The 26,407-nt window shown below is 42.6% G+C and overlaps 2 protein-coding genes across 2 annotated transcripts; one reads left to right on the forward strand and one right to left on the reverse strand.

The window, feature by feature from the left end:
- Positions 1 to 11,334: 11,334 nt before the first annotated feature.
- Positions 11,335 to 19,402, reverse strand: LOC139470030 (synaptotagmin-4-like). The gene is made up of 5 exons (XM_071252324.1): positions 19,378 to 19,402; positions 17,870 to 17,941; positions 16,290 to 17,110; positions 12,505 to 12,649; positions 11,335 to 11,648 (listed from the first exon to the last, which is right to left on the reverse strand). Exons 1-5 carry the CDS (start codon positions 19,400 to 19,402, stop codon positions 11,335 to 11,337), a joined length of 1,377 nt encoding a protein of 458 aa, XP_071108425.1.
- Positions 19,403 to 22,030: 2,628 nt separating this feature from the next.
- LOC139450485 (protein fem-1 homolog C-like) lies at positions 22,031 to 25,928 on the forward strand. Its single transcript, XM_071232239.1, has 2 exons — positions 22,031 to 22,713; positions 24,153 to 25,928. The coding sequence occupies exons 1-2, from the start codon at positions 22,170 to 22,172 to the stop codon at positions 25,496 to 25,498; spliced, it is 1,890 nt and encodes a 629-aa protein (XP_071088340.1). The 5' UTR covers positions 22,031 to 22,169; the 3' UTR covers positions 25,499 to 25,928.
- Positions 25,929 to 26,407: the final 479 nt, after the last annotated feature.

Raw genomic sequence — 26,407 nt, forward strand, 5'->3', positions numbered from 1 at the left:
AAGTTATGTTTTATACCAAATCTGAAACAATTTCGGTTTGCAACAGATAAAATACTCCCGTAAGTGTTCAAATGGTTTAATTTGCCATGCTGTCTTCTGAAAATGCGTTATTTCATTAAAAAAAACATGAACATGCCAAAATGTCAATTTACAAATCAATAGCGTTTGTGTCCACCTCTGGTTGCGATGCAAGCAACACATCTTCGGTCTCATTGAATGGACCAGGCGTCGTACAAAGTTCTATGGGATATCTGTCCATATCTGCTGGAGCATGTTTCGATGTTCCTGGAGTGTCTGTGGAACACGTGGTTTACGTCGAAGGCGCTGATCCATCTCATCCCACATGTGCTCGATTGGTGAGAGATCAGGGGAGCGAGCCGGCCAGGGGATGACATTCACGTTGTTTTGTTGAAGAGAATCCTGAGCAAGTAGAGCAATAAGGGGCCGGGTGTTGTCATGTTGAAAGGTTATGCCTGGGCCATGACAACGCACAAACGGTAGAACAACAGGGCCGATGATCTCGTCGCAGTAGCGCTGTCCATTGAGATTTCCCTCTACTACTATCAAGCGGGTCCTGTCTTGCTGTAATCCCACCCCATACCATAACTCTGCCGCCCCCGAACCGATCTTCTTCCATGACACAATGATTGACGTAACGTTCACCTCGACGTCGGTACACTCGAATCCGTCCATCGCTGTGGCTGAGGTGAAAACGAGACTCGTCAGTGAATAGAAGTTGCCCCCACTGCATGGCCGTCCAGCGTAGACGCTATCTGCACCACTGTCGACGTGCTTGAAGGTGGTTTCCTGTCAAAATGGGACGTCTGGTGGGTCTTCTGGCGACAATCCCTGCACATCTGAGGCGGCGACGTACGGTTTGAGAAGATATTCGTCGAAGGCCAGGGATGCTTCTTGCAGTCATTGTTCCTGGATGGAATCGATTTCGTAGGTGTGTTGTTCGAATCCAGTTGTCTTGTCAATTATACTAGGTTACGCGTGACCTGACACTATGAGGATGGTCTCTGACTGCATTCGTCTGTTGCCAACGTTGCCATAAACACCAAATGGTGTTTCTGTGGACATTAAGTTGTCTTGGAGCATTACGTTGACTCGATCCTGCGTCAAGCATACCAATGGCTCGCAGACGCTCATTTTCGGACAGTCGTGGCATTTCGTAATGTTGAATAATTGAGTAATTTTGTTGTTTTTCTGAGTGGTTGTTGTCAGCTCGATGCTAAACAATGCATATGGAATCCCGTTAACGCACATGTTGTTATACCTCTTCTTGGGTAGTGAAATGCATGGGGCTTGCATAAAAATCAACTATTGCATGGAATGCATGCTTTTCTGTAGCAGTTGCGTTTTTGTGACTTGATTCCATACATGTTAAACAACATTGAAAACCAAACTTTACTTGTTTGAAAAATACACTAAAATAGTGGTGTCACAGGAACTTTTGTTGTAGAGTATATTTACAATTGAAAATCAAACGTATGATAAAATCAACTGAGGGGTGTGGTTTCTTTTGCCCCTCACTTTAGTTATCAGTTTCAAAATACTAATAGTGTTGACTGAACCATAAGTCGTTACTTCAATCATTCCGCGAAATAATATGCTAAAACCTTCGAAATATACGGAAACTTAAAACATATTTCTGAGTAAACTCAATGGCAATGTAAAGAATTAATTATCGAAAACAGTATTACAGTACAGTGTGACAGTGACAGTATTTTTGTCATTTAGATTACAATTTCCGGAAATCTTAAACGTTTCCATAAACAGTATTTAGTATTTCCTTTCCGCTTGTCGTAATATTACCGACTGCTTCGAAAAATAACGAACAATAAAACTTTAGAAATGTATCAATTTAAAGGTGTTATTCTTATTTCGTTCATATTTCTCTTCGATATACTTCCTTGAAAATAATAACAAACTGACGAAGGACTTAGAAAGCGGTACTGTTTAGTAAACAGGAACTACTTTTTACGCCCATTCACAGATCGACCGCCTCCGTGGCCTCGTGGTAGAGCGTCCGGGGGGAGAGCGGAAAGTCGGGGCTTCGATCCCCGGCCGCGTCATACCAAAAGACGTTTAAAGATGGTGCTTGTTGTTACCCTGTCTGACGCTCGGCATGAACGGGCTAACACAAGGATTGGTCGGCACGGAGTCCGTATACTGTGTCTGAGTGGGGTATTCATGTTAAACTGCGGCATGGTATCTCAGTGTGCTAGCACTATAAAATCGGCATTAGTCCGGACTAGTACTAGCAGCAACACACACACACACACACACACACACACACACACACGTGCATGCACGTCGCAACAATCTAGAGCGCGACGTTAATCCCTATTTCACCTCACCCCATTCATTGATCAAACACACGGAAACCACTGTAACTGTATCGGGCGGTGAGCGACAGGAAACTAAGGTAACCGCACATAAAATCACAGTATTAACTTTTCTCCTAATCATTGTTGTCATATGCTCGGGTTATGTTTCCATTGGCGCAATTGATGCACGCCATACCGTATTCGCTGGGTTTGGCGGGGTTTGGGCTTATGGCAATGCCTGTTCCCAGATGATGACGCTTGGGGTTTTTTCTGAGATTTTTGTTCTAGGTCAATACTAACACAGGCATCAAATTACTTTGACAGATGTTAACACTGTTCTCGGAACGTTACCAAAGCAGGATGTTGTGTTTGGGAGGGTGGGCTTGTGGTAAGGAAAATGAAATGAGATTGACACAGTTATAGTCCATGAGCCAAGGCCGAAAATTTCACTTATCGGTACCACTCAGAGTGGCAAATTCTAGTTGCGATTTTTCACATGCTATATATGTCTAGTTTATGTTTTGATATGATAACCATCGCAGATTGGTAGCTTATTAGTAGTTTTAACCCATTAAATCAGCATACCCTAGGAAAAACAGCCATAAACACGTATTTTGTTAATGTAATATACTCTGACAGTAAAACGAGTACATACGGAATAAAAACATCATAGAGACCATGGTTAATCTCTTGGGCACACAATCAGAACACTAGTAGCTTTGAAAATGGAATTATATGTGTCCATAGTTGAGTAACTGGGCCTAATCACTCTCAAGCTCATCATCAGAGTCTGACAAATCTGAAAGCTCTAACTGTGGTTCATCTTCCTTGGCTGGGTTGGTGCAGGTTTGTAGCTTACACATGTCTGTGCACTTCAAGCCATTGGTGAGGCAAGAACAATCTGGCAGTTTGCATGAGCGGACACATTTGCAGGAGAGCAGCTGGAGAACGGCATCTGGTGCAGGTGAGCCACGCATCCACTGAATTGTCAACTTGCCATCCTCATCTGTTGTCCAACCACACTGCTTGGGGCTTCGGACCATAGGCTGGGTCTGCAGACATTTCCTCCAGATGGCAGCCTGGTAGTTGGCACGGAGAGCATGCATGAACAGGCAGTCTTCACAAGGTGGCAGTTGGCTTGACTCCACCTCCCCTCGTCTGGCACAGAAGAGTTGGTGTCTGAGTCTGTTCACCTCGGTTGTCTGGGCAGAAGGCAAGTACATTTGGCAGGTGATCTCCTGCAGCCCCTGGAACAATTCCGTTGATACCTCCCATCAATGACCAAGTTCACTGAAGGCCTCCTGGTAGGTCTTGTCTGACTTAATCCTCTTCAACGTTGCCATCTTCCCCCGGCCAGCAAAGGCACTGACTGTATCGCAGCCCGTGAACGCGTGCATGCCGACGAGTGCATTACAGACATCATCTGCCAGTTCCTGGTGTATCTTCCGGATGTCTATGAACCTTGTGCGGCTCTTCGTCCCACATTTCTGGAATATTGGGCATGTGATACTGCTGCTGATGCCGAGGGTCAAGACCAAGACATCAGTATCATCAGCAGTGATGACTACACTCTTGTAGCCATGTTCCGCTGCATGCAGAGCATGGACCAGAAGGCAGGTGTCGGCTTCTTCTTGAGAAGACTTCAGCTCTCCAGCCTCCTCCCACTCTTCTTTGGTCATCTTATAGCAGATGTCTTCGCAGGTAACATACAGTACCTTGTTCTCGAGTTTCTCTCTTTGTCTTGCTTTCTTCCATTCTTCCACCAGGAACTTGATCAGTCTTGTCTTGTTAGACGAGCTGCTCAGTAACTTTCACCATTGCTGAATATTGTGACCAGGTGCAATGTTTCTGAATTGGATTCTTGTGTCTGACCCCCTGTTGCATCGTTCTGCGTCTTTAATGGATGTCTCCTTGTACACGTCAAAGACGACATCGATGCGTTGGCTATTCTTGCCATCATGCAGAACAATGGACAAGGCTGATTCTGCCAGCTGTTCGAAGGTTTTCTCATTACCGTTCAACTTCTGGATGAAGCTCATTCCATCTATTACAGTTGCGGATGGATCTGGGAAATCTTCTGCTGGAGAAACTGTCTTCTCCAGTTCCCTGGCCAGGGCTGCTTTGATCGTTTTGCTGAGGGACCCATCTCCGTTGTCGAGGGCCCATGACAGTGGCCCCAGAGGATGAGCCAGTACCACACTCATATGCAGTTTTCGACTCTCAGATACAAGGACCATCTGACCAAATAATTTCCTGTCAGCTTTCAGGACCACTTCTTTGGCACGGCCTTTGCTGCAGGACTTCTTCCTGATGTCTGAGAAAGTTTTCAGGTTCTTCTTTTGCATCCTGTCGTGGAACTGTACAGATGGGTCAGATGCTTCTAAGCGTTCTTGCTTGAAGGTCTGGTATGCATCTTCTTCTATCTTGCGAGCCCCGAGAAGGTCTTTGGCCACTTTTTCCGGTGCAGCAGTAGCAGTCAACAGACTGACAAGCTCTCCTTGGTCAGTGTTGAAAGGATTCAACCAGCTCGCCTCCATCAGCTGAACGAGGGATTGGATGTCAGTTTCGTCTCGTCTGATCCTAGGGAGCTGCAGATCAGGATGACTCAGACAGTCATGTTGCCCTATTTGGACCATCCCCCTCAGCTGCTTCGGGTAGGTGCTCTGGTACTCTGATGTCAGGTAGTGTCTTGCAACCGCGTCAGGTTTCAGACTGAAACCTTTGGTGCCTCCAGGTGTCTGTGTGTCCTTGTTGATGGTCTCCTCAATCGTCTGATCAACAGGGATCCGCCTGAAGGGGTTTTGACGACCAATCTGAACTGAAAACCCGCCCTGCATGAAGTGATTGTGGACTTCAGGGTGTTCGATGGGCAGCCTAGACATGGTGGCACAGTAGTAGGTCAGGAAGCGGGCATAGTTGAGCTTGTCATAGAAGCACCAGGGAATCATCTGTCGGATGGCTGCCACATGAAGCATCCAGTCACCCTCTCGAGAAGACCGATTGAGGCCCAGCATGATTTCGACCATGTCTACATAAGACATCCAGAAGGCTGGAAGGCTGTGTTCTCTGAGGGAGTTCAGGTAAAATTGGAAAAGCTCCAAGATCATCCTGCAGGAGTGGTCTTCAAGTAGGTTCAGGAGTGAAGCTTGGCATACATTGCTTCGGAAGTCGACAATCCTCTGCAGGGTTTCGTCTAGGTGGTGAGGATAGTGGATATGGCTGTTCTGCAACCATGGGAGAAAGCCTTGAAATCTCTTCCCTATGATGGAGAGGAGGTTGCAGATTGTGTGGAAGACCCCCATCCAGATGATTATGTTCTTGAACTTTTCGTGTTTCCACACTATCTCGGCAGCCATGGCATAGAGTGCTTGGTCGAACACACAATCTCATTCATCTGCAGGACTTGCGTGATGTGAAGAGTTTGCTCCAGCACTTCATTCACAGTGGACATGTTTGTTGCAGGACCATTGATGGTGGGCAGGTAGCTCACAGTATCTTGAGCAACAATGACATCATTGCGGGTCAGGATGTTGAATCCGGTCCAGCTGCTGACTGTCTGGCTAATGGGGTCTGCTATGCGAGTCAGGAGCCAAATGTGATTCTTCTTCTTCGACATCCAGAGTCTCAGTCTTTGGTGGACCTGCTCGCTTCCCAGCATTGTATGCTGGCAGCATCAGAGGGGCAGGGCTGATGCTCCTCTTCTTGGACTTCTTGTTGACTTCAGGCAGGGTACCCTGTGGCATTGGCCCAGCCACTTTGGCCTGGACAGCAATGCCCTTGGCCTGCTCAGTGTTTCTTCCAGACGGTCGATGTTGTCCCAGGCCAAGGTCGTGAATACCCCAGGATGGACATCTTGTTGCATACTCCATTTCCTCATCACCTTGTGTCCTCTTCTTGTAGGGACCAGCAGAGGAATCCACCTTTGTGTACACTCTGTAGCAGGACCTGTGGTAATGCCCCTCGGCAGCAACAAGTTCTCTGCTCAACAAAGCAAGGATTCTGTCGTCATCCTTATCTATTGCTGCTTTGCGAACGATCTCATCTGCACGCATCTCAAGACATTGGAAAAGAGGTTCCCTTGTTTTCGCTCCTTTGAGATACTTGCTTGACTTCTGGCAGAAAATGCAGGCCCCTCTGCTTGATCTTCTGGAAGTGCCCTCTGCTGATTCACCGCTGGAATTGGCACCTTTGGAAAGGATCGAGTCCAGGAGCTTCTTCATGGTGAAAATACTACAGCATTTCCGATGGTACTGTATCTGTGGCACTTCACCTTCATCAAGGTTGTTTGCCAAGTCGAGAACTGGGACATGCTGTCTGATCTCTGCAGCCCTAAGCAAAGTCTTCCAAGAATCATGGTCTTTCAGTGTCACCATGGAGTACGAGTCATCATCAGAACAATGGATGAGACAGTCTGTGTGTGCTCGCTTCTTTGGTATCTCCATCCCGTGTTGAATCCATCAGGGTTTCATTCTAGTTCTGCCACCTGCACAAGCAGAAACTGCTATCTTCAAAGCGGCACAATATTCTATTTGCAAAAACAAAATTGACATCGGCGCAACTACATAAGAAAAGTTGCCTTGGTATGCCTATGGTATGGTATGGATGCATCTTCAATCTACCGGTCATTATGACCTGGCCAGCTGAAAAAAACTCTTACATCTACCTGTCATTATGACCTGGCCAGCTGAAAAAACTCTTACATCTACCTGTCATTATGACCTGGCCAGCTGAAAAAAATCTTACATCTACCTGTCATTTATTGAAGGCACACCTGAAGCTGAAAGGGATATCATGCATTATTTCATATTATTAAACATTAAATTCAACGAAATGAAGACGGACATAATGTATTTGCCATTTTTTATGCATTGCAAAATTCCTACAGCCTTTCTTACACTGATTTAGATCAATTCCAGCTGCTATCTGAAATAAAACTAGTTTGTGTCTTATGTTTAAGAACTTACGCTTTAGTGCAAAGTGTGAAATCCGAGGTATGTGGAAATGTAGTAATAAGCTACTTCTGCGGAAAGGTTATCATATCATTTTGCACTTGTATTGACCCTATATACATGTTAGTACCACTTAGGTTTTGCCACCTCAGGTGGTACCGATATGTGCTCTGGCCCATGGACTATTAAAGAGGTGGGAGTAATAGATTCAAGCATGGTGGGTTCAAAGAATGTTTACTACGTCATCAGATTTGGTACATGTGTGTAACGTCATCACTTCTATACATGTGTATGGCGTCACGGTTGACGACACAGTTAACCCTTTATCTTACATCTCCCTTTTTCGGAAAGTGCAAACGAACTAAATTTAACACTTTAATGTCCATGGACATTAACATTAACAGTTCAATTTTGATATCTTCTGGGTAGGTTGACAGTTCTACCAGAACTAGTCATTACTGTCTTTGTATAGCCCATGGCATTTCATTTGGACTGTCTTGGGTTTCAGAGCTTCCTGGTTTAGTGTAATCTAACTCTGAAGTGATTTCTTGCTTGTCATGCATGTTGCCCAAGTCTTTCACTGTTGTTCTGATGTGGCGTCTATTTCGACTGCATGTTTTGCCACTGTTAGTTGTCACCTGAAATGATCTTGGTGTGAAGAATCGACTTCTGTCAGCAAGATTCCACCCGCTCTTCTCCTGTACTCAAGACTCTTTTTTTATTCCGTAATAAAGGCCTCCAGCCCAGAGTACATGTGTATATAATCAAGTCACAACAATTTTAAATTACAAACTACAATTACAATCATTAAGAAAAGATCCACTATATACATCAAAAGTAAGTGAAGCACTCGTAAACTATATATAAAGTTGTCTCCCTTTAACCTCTGAGATAAACCTGCCTTGCCTGTGTGCATTTAACAATATACAGTGTTAAAGATTCTGACAAAGAATTATCTGTCATAACTTTCTCAAATTTGTCGAGAGTACAAAGATTACTGGTGCAAATACTTGGCAAAAGCATGTTTCTGAGTTTGTTATACAAGTAACATGATGTAGTAAAATGAACTTCATCCTCCACAATTGATACACTCAGATTATCAAACAATATTTACATACTCTATCCTCTCTAGCAACTCCTCCCCACCGCCCAATTTCAACAGCCAGTTTGTGGTTACCACATCTGAATCGACTAAGAACAATTCTTAAATTTTTACTCTTCATATTGTGCAAATACCTTTCAGGCTCCTCCTCTACTCTGACATATTGTCCCGGTCATAGTTGTACATTTGTAGATCGTGTCTGTATTCAAATTGTTTATGAAGCAGGGAGTGATCTTGTATTTGTGGGTTAGAAGGGTGCCTTCGGTCCAGAAGCATCTGTGCTGCTCACTTTGGTGTATTTCTGTACTCAAGAAGGGACAAGTCAACATCTCTTACACTCGCCTCTGACTTTTTCAACATTATCTTGAAAGTCTGGACTGACCTTTCGGCTTGACCTTTCGATTATGGATATGTTGGGCTTGATGGCATGTTGGTGTATTCTCACGCCTGTGAAAATGTGCGAAACACAATGCTTGAAAATTTCAGGATTTCATCTGGTATTCCGTGTCTAGCAATGACTGACTTCTGTGCTGTGATAGTTGCTTTGCTTGAAAAGTCAGTAAGTTTCACAATTTCTGGGTACTTTGAAACTAATCCACACACAACAGGTAATCACAGTTTTTGTATACAAACAAGTCCGCACCAACTTTAGCCCATGGTCTTTTTGGTATGTCATTGCTTTTCCGTGGCTCTTTTGTGTTGCTCTTTTTGTTTTCATTGCAGACTGTACACTGTGATACAAAATCTTCAATATGGTTGTTCATTCCAATTCAGAAGAGTACATCTCTTGCGTGTTCCTAGCGTTGTGTTATTCCCACGTGTGCTTCATGAATTTTCCGTAGCATTTCTGTTTGCAGTGCCTTTGAAACTAGTTTGTTTCCCTTGGAGACTAGATCCCAAACTACAGGCAGTTCGTCACGACTATTTCATAAGTATTGAACACAAGCCGGAACATCATATCTTTCCTGTCAGACGACCAACCAATGAGAATGACGGATTTCTTTTGCTGTTGTTGTGGGTCATCTGCTGTGGCCAACTTGAATGTCTCTACTCTTGATGAAGTCAAGGGTAGTTGTGATATAAAGTTAACATCAAACTCTGTCTCATCGAACAAGTTGTTATCAGCTCAGAGCGTCAGTAACGATAAGTTCTTTACCTGGACGGTAAGTAACTTGCAGATCATATTTCTGCAGACGGAGCTACATTCTCTGCAATCTTTGTGGAGCCTCGCACAGTGGTTCTCGGAAGATTGCTTCTAGGGGGTTGTGGTCTAGTGCCACCAGAACAGGTTTTCCATATATATATATATTGATGGAATTTCTCACACCCATCCAGGATTCCCAGCATCTCCTTCTCGATCTGTGCACTTGTTAGTGATCGTGATCCGACCGCAACTGCCTTTTCAGGTTGTGTTAGCATTGCTTCTAGTCCTTCGGAACTGGCATCAACTGACAGTCACTGGTTGAGTGACATCGAAGTACTGAAATACACGATTGTCTATCACGTTTTTCTTTAAATTTTCCATTTTCTCTGGGGTTCGTTTGCCATCAAGTCCCTCAGTGGCGCAGTTTCACTGGAGAGGTTTTCTATGAATTTCCCGTGGTACTGAATCATGCCCAGGAATCTCATCAAGTCATGTTTGTTTTCCGGCTCTGGCATTTCTCTAATAGCCTCCACCTTTCAGGGTGTGGCTTTAATCCATCTTTAGTCAGAAGTTGTCCAACATATGACCACGCTGTCATTCTTAACTAGCACTTCGATCTGCTAACTGTCAGACCACTTGACTGTATCACAGTAAGAACTGCATATAGTCTCTAATCATGTTGCGGTACATCCATGTAATCCGACAATCCTGACCACCCGATCTATTCTGTCGACTCATATACCTCGTTACACCAAAAAAGGTTTGTGAGTACAATTAACATTGTGACAGATTATAAATCTCAGCTGACCAATGAGATATAACACCTATGTGAAACACCTGAAACAATCTTACGTCACCAGATGTGACACAAACAAGATTCATAATATCCTGAAACCTTGTATACTTTTAAAGTTTCTTTGTGAGGCTTCAACCGATCGTGGGGTATATGGTGTGGTGTACCCGCTGTGTGAGCCTGTATACCCCGAGCCATCATTCTTACTAGTTTCAGTTAGCAAAAAGCTTTGATTCAGTCATATTGATAGCTAGCAGACAACGCAAACGAACTGTTACATCCTTTTGCCAAAAGCTTTCGAATAAACATCGGGTTTATATAATTATAAGCTAAACGATACTTATGCGAGATAAGCAAGTTACATACGGTGTGTTCCGACTGATTTCTCAGCGAGAAAATTCATGAGCGGGAAACATGGGAAATAATTGTCCACTCTGTAACCAATCAGAAGCTGGTTATTGTAATGTACGGTGAGATAATGGAATATATTATTTCTGATAAAATAAACAGTTTCGGATGAATCTCATTCGATCAAAGCAACAAAATTCTTTGAACTCATATGAATACGTATTTTTTAACCGTATCACCTGTAGATCGGTAGAAAATGTGCGTTCAGCTGATTGCTTAGTTTACGAGAAAAATAAACTGTAATTAATTTCTACATATGAAATAATGCTTAAAATATGTAAATGGTAAATCATCGCTTCCTTGTAAGATGTGACATGATGATGGTGCACGTTCCCCTTCCTTGTCTCCGTAGGTTTGAGGAAAGAAGAAATGAAATTTGTGAAAAAGCGGATTTATTTCACAATATTTGTCTGCATTATCTTCAGATGTTCATCAGCAATAATCCCTACATCCTTACCAAGCATATATAATACATATGCACACTTGTGCATCACACTGTAACTGCATATTTCATTTTTAGTATTTCATTAGAACCAGCATAAAAATGAAATTATTCTGTAACAATGGAAATGGTCCCGCAATATTGCACCATATTACTGGCTTGACTACTGAAATTTGAAAACAGGCATTAAGTTATGCCACCTGGCTATTTCATTCCCATGAGGTTTCATGATTTCTTCCCAATGACTAAGCCCAGTGCCCGACGTCTCCGGGCCTACTGTCACGTGACCAACGACGCCATCTTTGTATCGCCTCCCTCTCATAATGACAAACTCAATGGATAGGTCGGTAATTTCACTTCTAGGCGTGTCAAACAGGAATGGCTGGTTCCATATTGGCGAGTACCCACTCTGTGTAGAAGTCTCCCTGTGGTCGATGACGGTGTCGTTCTTCCGTAAGTTGACTATGACGTAATGCGCTGAAACAGACAAAGAAAACTGGATATGTGCGGAAAGGTGCATCTACTACTACTAGTCGTGGGTTCGAATCTCACAACAGCAAACGTCTACGACCTGCGTCACATTTGACTTTCCTCCCACAAACACCAGAATCTAAGCTCAGATCGTCCAAGCAAGTGGGATTCAAGTCGTTCCAGTCCAACACTGCCTGTCTACACACCCAGTGTTTCCGCAAGATACAGTTAGTGGATGTGGTTTTGCGCTGCTTTAAGCAATATTCCAGCAATATCACGACAGGGGATTCCGGGAAATGGGCTTCACACATTGTAACCATATGGGGAATCGAACCCGGCGTGACGAGTTAACGCTTTAAGCAAGACCCCATCGCACCCGCAAAATACAGACATGGGGCAAGTTACAACGTAAAATAGTGGAAGACAATTTGTCCTCGGCTTTCACTCAAAACTATCTAAATCGTTCAAGGGAAATGTAAAACACCGTTGTTCAATTTTCAGAGAAAAAATGTTCATTAAATAGTCGGTCCCTAGTGTTTGTTTAACGCTATATGATGGCGGTCTGTAAATAATCGAGTCTGGACCAGACATTCCAGTGATTGAGATCATGAGCATAGATCCACGTAATTGGTATAAGCTGACATGCATTTACCAAGTCAGCGAATCTGACCACCCAGTCCCGCTTGTCGCCTCTTACGACATGCATAATCGCCTTTTACGGCAAGCATGGGTTGCTAAAGACTGATTCTAACCCGGATCTTCACGGTCCCTAATGACAAGTCACGTATTGCGCCATTTTCTAGCGTTACAGTTGAAGTGTCAGCGTGTTCACCATGCATAGACCGCTAGTTCAGCTGCTCACCTGGGTTCCCGAGAAGTTTGTCAGAACGAGGCAGGTTGTTGGCTTTGCGGACAAGGACCTTGATGCGGTTGGCTAGCTGCTGGTACTGTAACAACACAAACAGCTCTCCCATGTCCTCGAACAAGTACTTCTCCGACGTGGATTGCTGCAATGTATTCAACATGGTCAAAAAGTTCACCGATCTTAAATTGGGTCTCGAACCAGGCAGTTATTCTGGTGTAGAAGATATTGTGTGGAGAAATGTTGTTTTACTCCCAATTTAGTCATATTTAGCTATTTCGCTGCCCCTGTAGTTAATCAAATAGTGAGTATGGTTTTACTCCGCTTTTAGCAATATCATGGTGGGGGACACCACAAATGGGCTTCACACATTGCACCCATGTGGGGAATCAAACCCGGGCCCTCACGGGACAAGCGGACGCTTTAACCACTTGGCTACCCCACCGCCACAGTCTATCAAAGATTGACAGTATAAAAAAAAATACGAAGTCACCAGGGTACGATCGCACATATTATAAACCCAACCACACATTACACGATTATTATCATATTATCATTTGTCGGCTCTTACCAAAAGCATGCTAAAAGCGAGAACATGAAATATGAAACGATAAAATATTGCGTGAACTGTTGGACAGCTTTCGAATCTAAGTTCGCTAAACAGAACGACAAGAAGAGAGCAGTATTCAGAACAATTACTGTCCACTTGGGTGACTACGTGATTGAGCTGTATTATCCAGTGAATAGTAACATATGGTTCATTCCTAGTGGAACCTCGTTAATGCAGACGGGCCATTACCGTGGAACAGTTAGGGTTAACATATTTCCGGACTACGAGGAATTGTCCGTGTGTATCATTGTGTTCTATGTGGCACTAGCAGGGTGACCGGCATCTTGAGGGCTGAATGGTTTTGTATACCACAAGTTACAATACACACTGGTAAGTCAGGATAAGTTGAGATGAAACCTGACAATCACCCCCGTATGACCATGTATGTGGTCCGCCCACTGGCGCGTACCATTGTAAAGAAAGGGGTAGCGGGTGGTCCGCGACAAGTACTACGATGGATATGTGCGTGGCGAGTTCAATAGGACAGAATAGTGCGTGCTGACGATTTCCCGACTTACGTTAGCACAGAAACTACTCTCCCCTATGTCAGGAGCGACATCTTCTACTCTGGTGCACTTTAGCCTAGATACAGACAGACCAGTGGCCATGCTAACTTTTGACCATGTCTGATCTGTACATTCTTTACATTCTTTCTCCCTGTAATTTATGACATTATCGGCCAATTCTCGAGCCTGAGAATGTATCATTTGGCCATGCTAACCTAGCTTTGACATGCTTATTTATTTGTTTGTAATTAACGACAGTTTGAGAATTCTGGTATCTGGTATCACACCAACCTCTTAATAGTCTTAAGAGCAACACGTGTATCCACAGGAGCGTAATGTCGAACAAACTAAATGCGTTCGCGCAAATTCCGTGCACCTTGTACTTGTCTCAACCGCGTTTTGTGAGTTGTTCAACTTTTCCTGGATTACCAGTAGTTTTAGTGAAATGTGTGTGTGGCATAGGACTTTGTATGGTCACTCAACGGGCGAATGTGTCAATTGTGGCGTGATCAAATATGCATAATGACGTCATGATATGTGTAAAGGCCGGCTGGTATGGGTTGTTACAAATTTGACGCATCACTGACCAATGAAATGTTAAATGCAATTCCCTATTGTGGCTTGTATCATATGGTCCGTGGCTGTTTTTTGCAGGTGATTAATAATTGACCTGCCTTTGCATGTGTTTGTGACGGGTGCCACCAGTGAGGGCAGGATACGCTCACCTTTTCGCGAACACCTGGTATAATCACTATTTGAGATTCATAAATACATGTTTAGTCGGAATAGTACAATTTACTTTGCCTTTTGTACACTTTTGTAATGATAAAGGAAAAGAATGTGTTGTTTTTATTTATTGTACACGTCTTTCGAATCCGATAATTTAGGTAATATGAAATGTTATTCCCCAATCTTGAGCAATATTACAGAGAGTGGAGGAATAATGTTCACCCAGGCAGAACTGGTAATCCTCGCAGCCTGGTCGATAAGTGAAAATGAGCGTAGATTGTTTATTGGTTATAAAACTGTTACTTAATCACTGCATCCAAAGGCAATAAAAACTATCTTTGTGGGGCGCCCTATCTCATTTAGTCGTTGTCATGGAAACACGCATAACGGAAATCGAGACGGATTTAACGCAACTGGGCAAGTATTTTAGATTTCATTGTAATTAGACGTTTTAGTAAATTCGCAAAATGGGTATTGATTTATTGAATTAATAACTTTACCCTGTTCTGGTTTGTTCGACTGAGCTCAAAGAAACAATAAAACAGCCTTCAACCTATGACCTGACTGTGCAAATGTCCCGAAATAATTCCGCGTATACGTTTGCTGCTGAAATGATTCATTAACTTACCACCAGTTCAGGCGGTTTAATTAAATACCTGTGTTGCCAGGCGTGATATCGCTATACATGGTGGAATGTTTGACATCAGTTTATATCTGCCGTAAAAGTAGACATTGATTTTATAAAGACTCCTCGGCACGAAGCTTCCAGGGTCACAATGACCCTGATAAGACGAAACGCCAAGGTTTGTTGAGTGTTCATAAGTAAGATAAAACTATATTTATTTTCCAAAATATTGTCCCTTGTGAGTATCCGTTGGCTTTCTTTATCCTATACAATGGTTTAGCAAAGCATGATTCAACCTTCCGTATTCACTGAACATATGTTTTGTGGAGTGAGTGAGTGAGTATGATTCTACGCCGCTTTTAGCAATATTCCAACAATATCACGGCCGGGGACACCATTGTACCCATGTGGGGAATCGAACCCGGGTCTTCGACGTGACGAGGGAACAATTTAACCACTAGGCTACCCCGCCGACCCTGTTTTGTATAGTTTTGAAAGTGGAGTTTAATTTACTCACTAACACGGAACACATATTAAACTTCTGTCGGAAATAAAAGGCAATTGCTAAATTTACAAATGTCATATACATTGTACAGACAATTCTAGGAATAGACTTCAGTATAACTGTTTCATATATCACTTAGATAGCTATCTGCAGTCTGAGTAAATGCATGTTGTGTCACGCCGCACTCAGCAATAGTCCAGCAATATCGCGGTGGCTATGCCGAACCAGTGATTAATAGCATGAGCTCCTATGCATGATGTCTGGGAGGGCACGATGACACTATTCAGACATTGTAGCCACACGATCCTCAATTATTGGTCCTACTCTGCCCCCGAATCCCCATAGGTGATTGTGTGAATGAGTGACGTGGGGTTCACGCCGCTCTTAGCCATATTCCGGAATTATCACGGCGTGTGACTCCAGAAATGGGCTTGACACATTGTACCCACGTAGGTTCGAACCCAGGCTTTCGCCTACCTAGGGCCGTCATGGAGAAATTGTTTGTAATAGTTCTACTTACCCTCTTCGACCCGTGAAGATCCGGGATAGAACAGGTCTTCAGCAATCTATGCTGGTCATAAGTGGCGATTATGCCTGTCCTAAGAGGCAAATAAGGGGATCAGGTGGTCAGGCTCGCTGACTTGGTTGATCCATGTCATCGTATCCCAATTGCGTGGTTCGATACACATAATATCAATCAGTCTGTTCCAGACTCTATTATTTACAGACCCCCGTCATAAAGCTGGATTTTTGCTGAGTGCGGCGTTAAACAACAAGCAAGCAAACAAACAAACAAACAAACACACTTACCCTCTTCAGTTGTTTTCTCTCAATCTTCATGTCGAACTGCAGCAGTCGTTGCGGCGTCCAGTTCACGTCACTTCCTTTCAAATACACTTGACCTATAAAGGCATCTTTGCTAGATTTTTTCAGCTTCTTCGAGTACAAAGTAATTTTCAGTGTTGATTTTTCTAGGTCTTCGTTGGAAACGTCCCTGAACTTGATTGTTTCTTTAAACTCCGCACTTTCCGCAGAGACAGTCAATCTACTTTCCAAGCCTTCTGTGCGATAAGGATACAGGTGCGCGACAGCGTACACCGCCCGACCTCTGAACTTGAGTGGCAAAGACGACACGAGTTGAAGGACAACCGTCAACGTTGACCTTTCCTTGACATATTCAGCACTGAAATGCAACGTGGTATTGTATGCTTCTATACCCAGGTTGAGGCTTGCTAGAGAATATGACCGACATTTCCATCTCGACGCCCCGAAATTAACATCATCTGAGCAACTAGGAATATCATCCCAACTTCTGACATGAGTCAGTTCATGGCTGGCCCCTGTGACGTCCCCCGGAACAGACAGTCCAGGCCAATGGTCGATTTGGGGCTTCTGAGTCACAAGGTCAAGGCAGCTATAGGTGTTCGCTTCCGGTTCATCAGATCCCAACATCTGTTCTTTGACCGTACTTGCAATGAAAGGGTCGGGCATTTCAATAATTTCCGGAACGTCATACATTTTTTGTTTTTTCTTGTAGTATCTTCGTATGACATGGATGCAGAAGAGACACGACATGATGAGAAAGGCTAGACCGAGAGCAGAGGACACTCCAAGAACCGTCAGCAGTATTTCTGGAAATAACAGAAATATTGATGTCATAGATTTCAACAATGATGGATATACATTTAAATAATGTAATCAAAATGAATCTACCCATAATACCCGTGAAGATCCGGGTTAGATCCGACTCTGTAGCAACCCATAATTGTCGTAAGAGGCGACTAACGGGATCTAGTGGTCAAGTTCGGGGACTTGGTTGATTCATGTCATCGTATCCCAATTGCATTGATCAATGTTCACCCAATCAAACTGTAATGGCATCCTGTGTCAATGTATATCAAGTTACAATCTCACCCCTAAAGCTAGTTTACGTCCATGTTATAGTATATGAGTTACAACAGCCTAGGGGGCGGTCGGGTAGCCTAGTGGTTAAAGCGTTGGCTCGTCACGCCGAAGACCCGGGTTCGATTCCCTACATGGGTACAATGTGTGAAGCCCATTTCTGGAGTCCCCCGCCTGGAATATTGCTAAAAGCGGCGTAAAACCATACTCTCTCACTCACTCACTACAACAGCCTAGATGGACTGAGCTATGAACGTGCAACCACCCTCAGGACTAGTTAGTGTAGCCTTGTAGAAAAGGCGTTTGCTCGTCATACCGAAAACCGAGTTCGATTCTCCAAATTTACTTTGAAAAGTCCGTTGTGCGTGTACCCACCGTAAACATGTTGCTTGCTACCAAAACTGGAGTACAATCAACACTCGCACTGAACGAAGCATGCTGTACACTACTGATCGTTTCACGGCACTACCTTGGAATCAGAAACTTACTTGACATTGTGGTATTCTCAAACATCGTATGGTTTTCTACGGCATATCTAGATTCACGCGAAATCTCCTTCCCTGAAAAAGTACATGATTGTTTTTTCAATATTCCGACCAATCAGAGGAAATACTCCACAATTGAAGACAGGTCAAGACTAGAGCAAATCTTAATTGATAAATGAACATTTTCGACTTTAAATGTCAACTCCTACCCAGGGATAGAAATAATAACTTGTTATAGGGACGACATGCACACGGGAGAAGGAAGAACGTGTTACGTGCCAATGCTGAAACAAAACATATACTACTCAAAAAAAGTTAAAGATCACCCGATCTTTTTCGTATGAATAAAGTTCTGTCATATATTTTGAGCAGTATAATCGGATGTTCTCTAACTTCTTTTGAGCAGTTTAACTGATCAAGTAAATGGGGTAGAACTAGACCTAATAATTTACTTAACTTCACCACAACACAGACTACTCGCTCATGTCGATCAGCGACAGACAACGCCCACCAAGGCAAGAGATATGATTGTGATGTTTATGATCCTCGTGAAGCATGCGTTTCGACATGTGCTATTCACAATACTCTCGATTGTGATCAGCGATCGTGTACAGTCAGTCCATCAGATACAAAGTTTGGGGAATGTCAACGACAACGACTCGAGTGTCCTCATGACGATAACGAAGACGACCCCTCTTGCTGCCTCAGGTTGGTTCCAACTGTCGGAGTTGGTGCGTCCACGGTTAGGTAATCGCGCTTGTAGTCATTGCATGGCGCGGAACAACTGATCATTGTGCATAACAAATGACCTACTCATGAACTTCCCGTGGAAATCAGGGAATGCGTAGTCGTTGCAGATAAAAAGGGTTTTGTGAACATTTCTTTAGATGGCTGCAGTTCTTTAGATTTCCTAACACAAACACATAAAGATACAATGTTCTCAAATAGAGAGTGGGTGTGGCTTTACGCCGTTTTTAGCAATATTCCTGCAATATCACAGCGGGGGACTTTAGAAATAGGCTTGAAACGTTGTACCCATGTTCGGAATCGAACCCGGGTCTTCGGCGTGACGAGCGAACTCCTTAACCACTGGGCTACCCGACCGCCCCTCACATAGAGAGTTATATGTTTGGTATTATTGGTAAAAGAAATGGTTACTTTATTTTAAATGTTCAATAAAAAAGAAAATAATGAATACAACGTTTCCTCAATTTCCCCAGCGTCTTCTTTGCATAGTGTTTTAATAATGCCAAATATGCCCTCAACAAAAGCCTTATAACGTCATTTCATTGATTATTTCAGTTTTCGTGACGTGTTGACATAATAAATGAGCACCCTTACATCTAGACAATAGGTGCAACCGTAAATCCCACACGTACACGTTGTAGTAATACCGTCACATCTCAGTGCCCCAACTTCACATGGTCTGACAACAGGGGCTTAAGACATATCGCATTGTATATATCCACTCACTCATGGGAAGTATATACGTAAATAGTAAAATAAATTACCTGAAATATTTGAAGTTGTTTCCATTTTCAAAAGAGCCACAATGTGGCCATCATCATCACGACCTTTTCCTCTGTGAATCAACTTGCCATCTGTCGTCAGCGCTGGAGCTCCCACGGGGACCGACCCTGCACGGGGTGTCTTGACGGGCTGAGATGCTGTGTGTGGGTATTTAACTGGCTGTGAAGGTGATGTGTTATCTTACTTCTGGGTGAGCCTGTATATAGTCGATCAATAATCTTGAATGGCGACTTGGCAACTTGGAGGGGGGGGGGGGGGGGGGGGGGGGGGGGGGGGCGAGATAACGACACTTAAATGTTAATAAAGCTGACGTTTTATTACACTATTCTGACAGGCTTGCATTCATGTGATTAACCATGTGAGTAGGTAAATAAAGTTGTACTTTTTATCTCATGTACCGTTTTATATAAAATGGGTTGGACTTGTGTCTATATTATATTGTCATGAGCCGTAGGGTTGTAGCGAAGATCGCGACAATGATGTCGTTGGATATGTTTTATTTATATTTATTTTGTTGATGTGATATATTAACGATGTATTTATGAAAATGGGCGGTGGGGTAGCCTAGTGCTTAAAGCGTTCGCTCGTTACGTCGAAGGCCTGGTTTCGATTCCCAATAATGGGTACAATGTGTTACGCCGTGAATACGCTGAAATATTGTAACATGCGGAGTAAAACCCAACCCACTCACTAACTGCTAATGAAACAGTATTACATATACAAGAACAAGTGAAATAGACGCACCCTTCCAATATAGTTATAGCGGTTACTTCATAATAAAGTCAAGAATTTGATCATTCATATCTGTCCTGTGTATTATTTGTAATATTGACTAAGCGTCACAAGTCATAATTAATGCAAACACATCAATATGTCATGGGATTTTTTTACACCATATGGCAGGATTTAGTTAAGCTGTTCAAGATATTTCAGCATGCAGTAAATCAATAATTATATATGAGTTACATTAACTTCGTCTGTAGGTTTACCTTCATTCATAAAGGTCGATAAGCAACGGGGAAGGGAGTGTGTCAATACGCACTGAACACATCTTGGTGTTGCAGAGTTATCTCCCATATGTTACACTCGCACAAGGGAGAGGTATGGCCTCGGAGAAAAGATTTGGTTTTACTGGGATCACGGTTGAAATCTGGAACACGTGCACCAAATGTGTTACTGTATGCTGTGTGTATGCTGCGTGTGTTGTACAGCTGATCCGAATCTTCGTGGTCTATAGTATATAACTCATGATCTCATTGTTTTACAGTAAGACAAACAGGGTTTAATGTGTTTTATTAATAACAAGTTTTACATAATAAGATATTTGGTGATGAGCAAGTAAAGTTGTCATCCCCTTGCTTGTCGTCATCAAGCGCTCGTTAACGTACCTGCAATCTGGCGGTTGTTTTTAAATATCTTGTTTATTGGTATGCTGACACATGTATGAGGGAAGGGAAGTAACACTTGACACTGAATATATGATCCAATTTGCGCGCTGCTTTGATTTCACATTTTTACCTGTTTACTAAAAACTATCGAAAAGATATGTTTATATCGTACAATATGCTTAACCCTTATCATATCATGCACCCCTCCTTCCTTTCTCCCATTATTTAGTTGACACGCCGTTATATACATGTGGGGTGTGTGTGTGTGTGTGTGTGTGTGTGTGTGTGTGTGTGTGTGTGTGTGTGTGTGTGTGTTATACAATTAAACCAAGCTAACACGTTATTGGTGACATACAGCGGGCTGTTGATAACAAATTGTACCCATGTTGGGAATCGAACCCGGATCTTCAGCGTGACAAGCGAACGCTTTTATACCACTAGGCTACCCCACTGCCCCTTAATGCATTGAGTATTGGATGACAATATTATTGCGCCGTCTTCATCCTTGATGCATACTTTACTTTATTTCTAAAACAGGGGTATCCAAGACACGAGAACACCATAATCTAGATGACCATGATCGCAATTAAAAAAGATAAGTGCACAAGAACACACACAGAACAAAAATGTTTTTCTGTTTAGTCTAAAGATTTACAGGGGCACGGGTGGCCCATTCGTCTAAGTCATGCCACAAACCTATAATAGTACGGTCGTTGTTCGAATCCCTATTCTGATATGTCAGCACCCTACCAGTACTCGTGGGTTTCACCAAATGGTAAATGTTTAAAATTTATGTCACTTCGGACTTTCCCCCAACATCAAACGGACACAGCGTAATATAACTAAAATACTGTTCAAAGCGGCGCTAAATCCATCTCTCTCAGTTACTAAATATTACCAAATCCCTTCCGTTTCATATTGCTAATCCCATAACCAGATCAGTCTTGCTCTAACCCTACAGTCACTAAGAAAGGCCATGTGAAAAGGTTATATTAGTTCAAAATTACTGTATTATTATTAATGCTGTGCCGTTATTCAAGATATTATCGGCACCAATATTATGAAATATAAAAACCTAAGCCGCTCAAAAATATTTTCGGAGAAAATTCACAATGTGTGCATTTATCAAGAAAAATCTTATACAGTAAGCGTTCAAAAAACGAGTTTCTAGCGGGTGTGCGCCAGGCACAAACATGAGAGTGGCCCCCCTTTGTTTCCTCACGACACCTAGCGGCCAAATATTACATCCTCCATGTTGAAATGTCTGACAAGTGTCAGCAAATACACCTTTCACTGATGTCCGTTATATCAACCAGGATGACTTTAATTATCAAATGAAACTATGCTGAGTTTGTGGCAGCCCGGACGGAGGGACAACAGTACAGATGGAGTACCGTAGTGTCGTCTACAACGCAGCTCGAGACGGCAAACTCGGCCGTCTTCGGATATATCTCGATCGAAAAACTAAAGACGAGGTGTCAAAATTAATCCATGCAAAAACGAATGGAGCCACTCCTCTGATAATGGCTTGTCGGAATGGTCATCTGGATGTTGTAAAGTACCTAGTAGAAACATGCAGCGCAGACATAGAACAAGTTGGGTCTGTCACTTTCGATGGAGAGACGATAGAGGGTGCCCCTCCCCTTTGGTGTGCTGCAGCTGCGGGTCACTTGGGGGTTGTGATGTTTCTTGTTGAGAAAGGGGCGGGGGTCAATAAGACAACATACACAAACTCTACACCTCTCAGAGCTGCATGTTTTGATGGGCATTTTGAGATTGTGAAATATCTGGTTGAGCATGATGCTGACATTGAAATTGCCAATCGCCATGGCCACACATGTTTGATGATATCCTGCTATAAGGGACACAAGGAAATAGCTGAATACCTCTTGCAACTTAATGCAGATGTCAATAGAAAGAGTGTTAAAGGTAATGTTATGAGTTCACTTGGTTATTACCAAGTCTGACATGGCTTAATGAAACTAACTTCTTATTCATGAAGGCTTGAACATGGCAGAGAGCCAAATCACTGAGTCCACTTTTAGAAACATAGTTTGACAGGTGTTGGTTAGTTTAAGTTCAACAAGAGGTTTCAATCTCTGTTTGCTATGTTATACTTACCAGCTTGCACTTTACCACTTTTGAAGAAAGAATTTATTATTTATTTATTTTTAAGTATTTAGGTTACCCATTTATCCCATAGCTAACTTGCAATGTAGATCTGGGTAGATCAGTGATAGACACTACCCTCATAATTCAACTAGCCACAGAAGTGATAGTATGTTAGAACATCAGAAAAACGTCTGCTAATCCTAACAACATGAACATGCCTAAGGATACCTGTAGGATGATTAGCATGATCTGTGGCGAACCAAAGTGGTTTGTTCAAGGTACTTTCCCTGTATGCATGGTAGGTAGGTTGGCATTTTGCCATCTTTTGCAAGATGATACAAGTCTTAAATCAGAGTAAAGTTTGATGAAAGAAAAATATGCCCAAAACATGAAGAAAATTTAATTGACTTCATTTGGGCATCAGTTCGAATGTTTGCATAGTTTTAGCAGTGGTAGAAACCAACTGTTTGTGTCTGCTAGTCCTTATAATGATAACATATAGCAAAATCCTTAAAAAGGGCAAATTTCTACTAGTCCTTATGATACCTTAACTATTGGGCAGTTTGTCAAAAGCAACAGGACTAGTGCCAATTTCTAACGTTGTTGAGTATGATTATCATTTTGGCCTTTTGCCAATGTTGTATTTAGCATAATTTAGTAGTGGGTCTTTTGGCAATAAGCTTGGCATTGCTATTTACAAACACAGGTTGAAGCCTTTTTGGTTCCAGATAAGAAAATGTCTACAGCACCCTGTTTTTGGTTTGTGGGTAGTTTGCTTGGTCCAGGCTCAAATTTTTACAGGTCACCATGACGATACAGCTGTAATGCTGCAGTATTAAATAACATTTAAAATTATGCAATGAGACAACTTCAGGCTAGTACTCGGTAGACTCAAAAGTGTTTTGGTGCAGACTGAAAAACTATGCATAACACATGCTCTCTTGCTTTCTGTATCATGATTCAGGACCCTACTCATGTTAGTATTTGCTTTTTATTTAATAGAAGTTTCAATGACTCTCATCGTTTTCAGTGTAATTGATCTGATCATGCAGCATTAGAAATTGGCTCTAGTCCTATTGTCCTTGAAAAACTGACCAATTGTTAAGAACTAGCGGAAATTCGCCATATGTTACCATTATAAGGACTAGTGGACTGAAAATGTTAGTTTCTATCGCTGTCATGCTGATAGAAATTGCTATTTGTGATGTTTCAACTTGAATTTTCAAAAACTGTAAGAGTCTATATGTACGTTTCAGGTAATACTGCTCTTCATGACTGTGCCGAGTCAGGTAGCTTGGAAATCATGAAGTTGCTTTTAAAACACTTGGCTCGGATGGAGAAGGATGCTTATGGGATGACACCTCTCCTAGCTGCTGCAGTTGCAGGATTCACCAAGATTGTTGAGTTTCTTATAGACAGACGAGAGTGTTCTCGGGAACAGAAGATTGATGCCCTGGAACTGCTTGGTGCTACCTATGTGGACAAGAAGAGGGATATGATGGGTGCTATTCACATGTGGCGACAAGCGATGGAGGAGAGATACAAGGACAGGAATCGTCCCATCTTGAAGCCAGAGACAGCATCACCTATAGCAGCATATGAAAATGCTGTAGAAGTGACTTCCTGTGATCAGCTGGATGATCTGATTGCTGATCCCGATGATATGAGAATGCAAGCATTATTAGTACGTGAACGTATCTTAGGCCCAGCTCATCCAGACACTTCCTATTATATCCGATATCGGGGTGCACTGTACGCAGATATGGGTAACTTTGACCGCTGTATCATGCTATGGATGTATGCCTTAGACATGCAACAGCAGGTCCTAGAAGCCCTTAGTCCAATGACCCAAAGCAGTTTTTTGTCTTTCGCAGAATTGTTTTCTTTTATGACCACAGAGTGGAGATACCGACCTCCGCATCCTGTGGACTTCAAAGACATCATGAAAGTTCTTGTTCGAGCTATCCACGAACTGAAAAAGGGAAAAGATGTATTGATGAAGACTAGTGCCGCTGACCGAGACATTACCCACTTTCATCGTCTACTTGTGATAATCATGCACCTGCTGTGCTTAGTGTGTCGCTTACAATCTCAGCTTGGGGGTGAACAGGAGCATAGCTTCAAACAGACAGTATATGATTTTGTGCAGTTTGATCCTCGGGGATCCAAGGGTTATACGCCGCTCCATTTGGCATGTGCTAAAGAAACGACTAACGTTGGGCGTTATCCTGTGTGCAACTTTCCAACCAATGATGTTGTTCAACTGCTGGTAGAAGTAGGAGCTGATGTTAATGCTGTTGATGTTGATGGCAACACGCCGCTTCACACTGCTGCCAGTAATGTACATACAACTCCATCAAACCGCCCATGTCGGGTAGAAATTGTTCGGACTCTTCTCAAATCTGGGGCTCACTTAGACGCTTGTAACAATGATAGAAAGACTCCCATGCAGCTCATTCGGGGAATGACAATCAACGATATTGTGTCGCCACTGAGCTTTATAAGCTTACAGTGCCTAGCTGCAAGGAAAATCATGAAGCACAGTCTGGACTACAAGGATATTGTTCCAAAGAAGTTAGAAAGTTTTATAGCAATGCACTGACAGAGAATGTGTTTTATCTCAATCAGAAACAGCAGTGCTTGCGTTGTGGTTATTTTTATGCTTGTGGCTGTAGTGGCTCCTATTTTGTTATATACTAGATATTTTCGCAAATGGGTTTTGAGAATTTATTTTTGGGGGATGAGAACGACAGTGACTGTAATTTACTTTTTCCATAGACTTGATTTACGTTGTGCCAAGAGCGTGACTAACCTTCCGTGCTCATTCAATATTATGACTCTAACCACGTCCAGTAAGGTACCTGTACACCTGTATTATGTCCATACTGAAAACACATTTGTGAGTGATGTCCTACCATATCCAGTTGTGTATTTAGATGTTGCATATATCAATAGTCCTGTGTGCTAGTTGTATTCCAAAGACAATTCCTAGGACCATTTTTTTTTTTTTCATACATGAATATGATCATTGGTATTGATGATCTGGGATCTTCAGGATTAATCGCTGGACTAACATTTATTTCTCTTTACCCATCATGCACTGATGCAATATCCTCTACATCTAAAGGAATGGGGTGGCCTGGTGGTTCAAGGCTTTGCTTGTCAAACCAGATCATGTGTTTGATTACCGACATTGTGACAGATCCAATATTTACCAAGTGTGCAGCCAATGACGATCCCCTTCCATGATTGGCTGGATTAGTAATAAGAGCAGCATTAAAGTATTAAAACCTTACCCACTCACTCACTCATTCATTAGTTCTACGAATTGTTTGATATGCATTACTGAGAAGTTAAGGATGACAAAGAAGACTCAATTTATGGATAACAACTTCTTTATTTACTGCAAAGGCAATATTTCAGTATAGATCCTTATACTGCTTGACAATGGCATAGGGATCTATACTAAAACGTCACCTTTATATAAAGGAGTTGTTATCCATAAATTGTG

This window comes from Haliotis cracherodii, unplaced genomic scaffold, assembly GCF_022045235.1.
Source record: "Haliotis cracherodii isolate W230 unplaced genomic scaffold, xgHalCrac1.p SCAF_1, whole genome shotgun sequence".
Taxonomy (NCBI): domain Eukaryota; kingdom Metazoa; phylum Mollusca; class Gastropoda; order Lepetellida; family Haliotidae; genus Haliotis; species Haliotis cracherodii.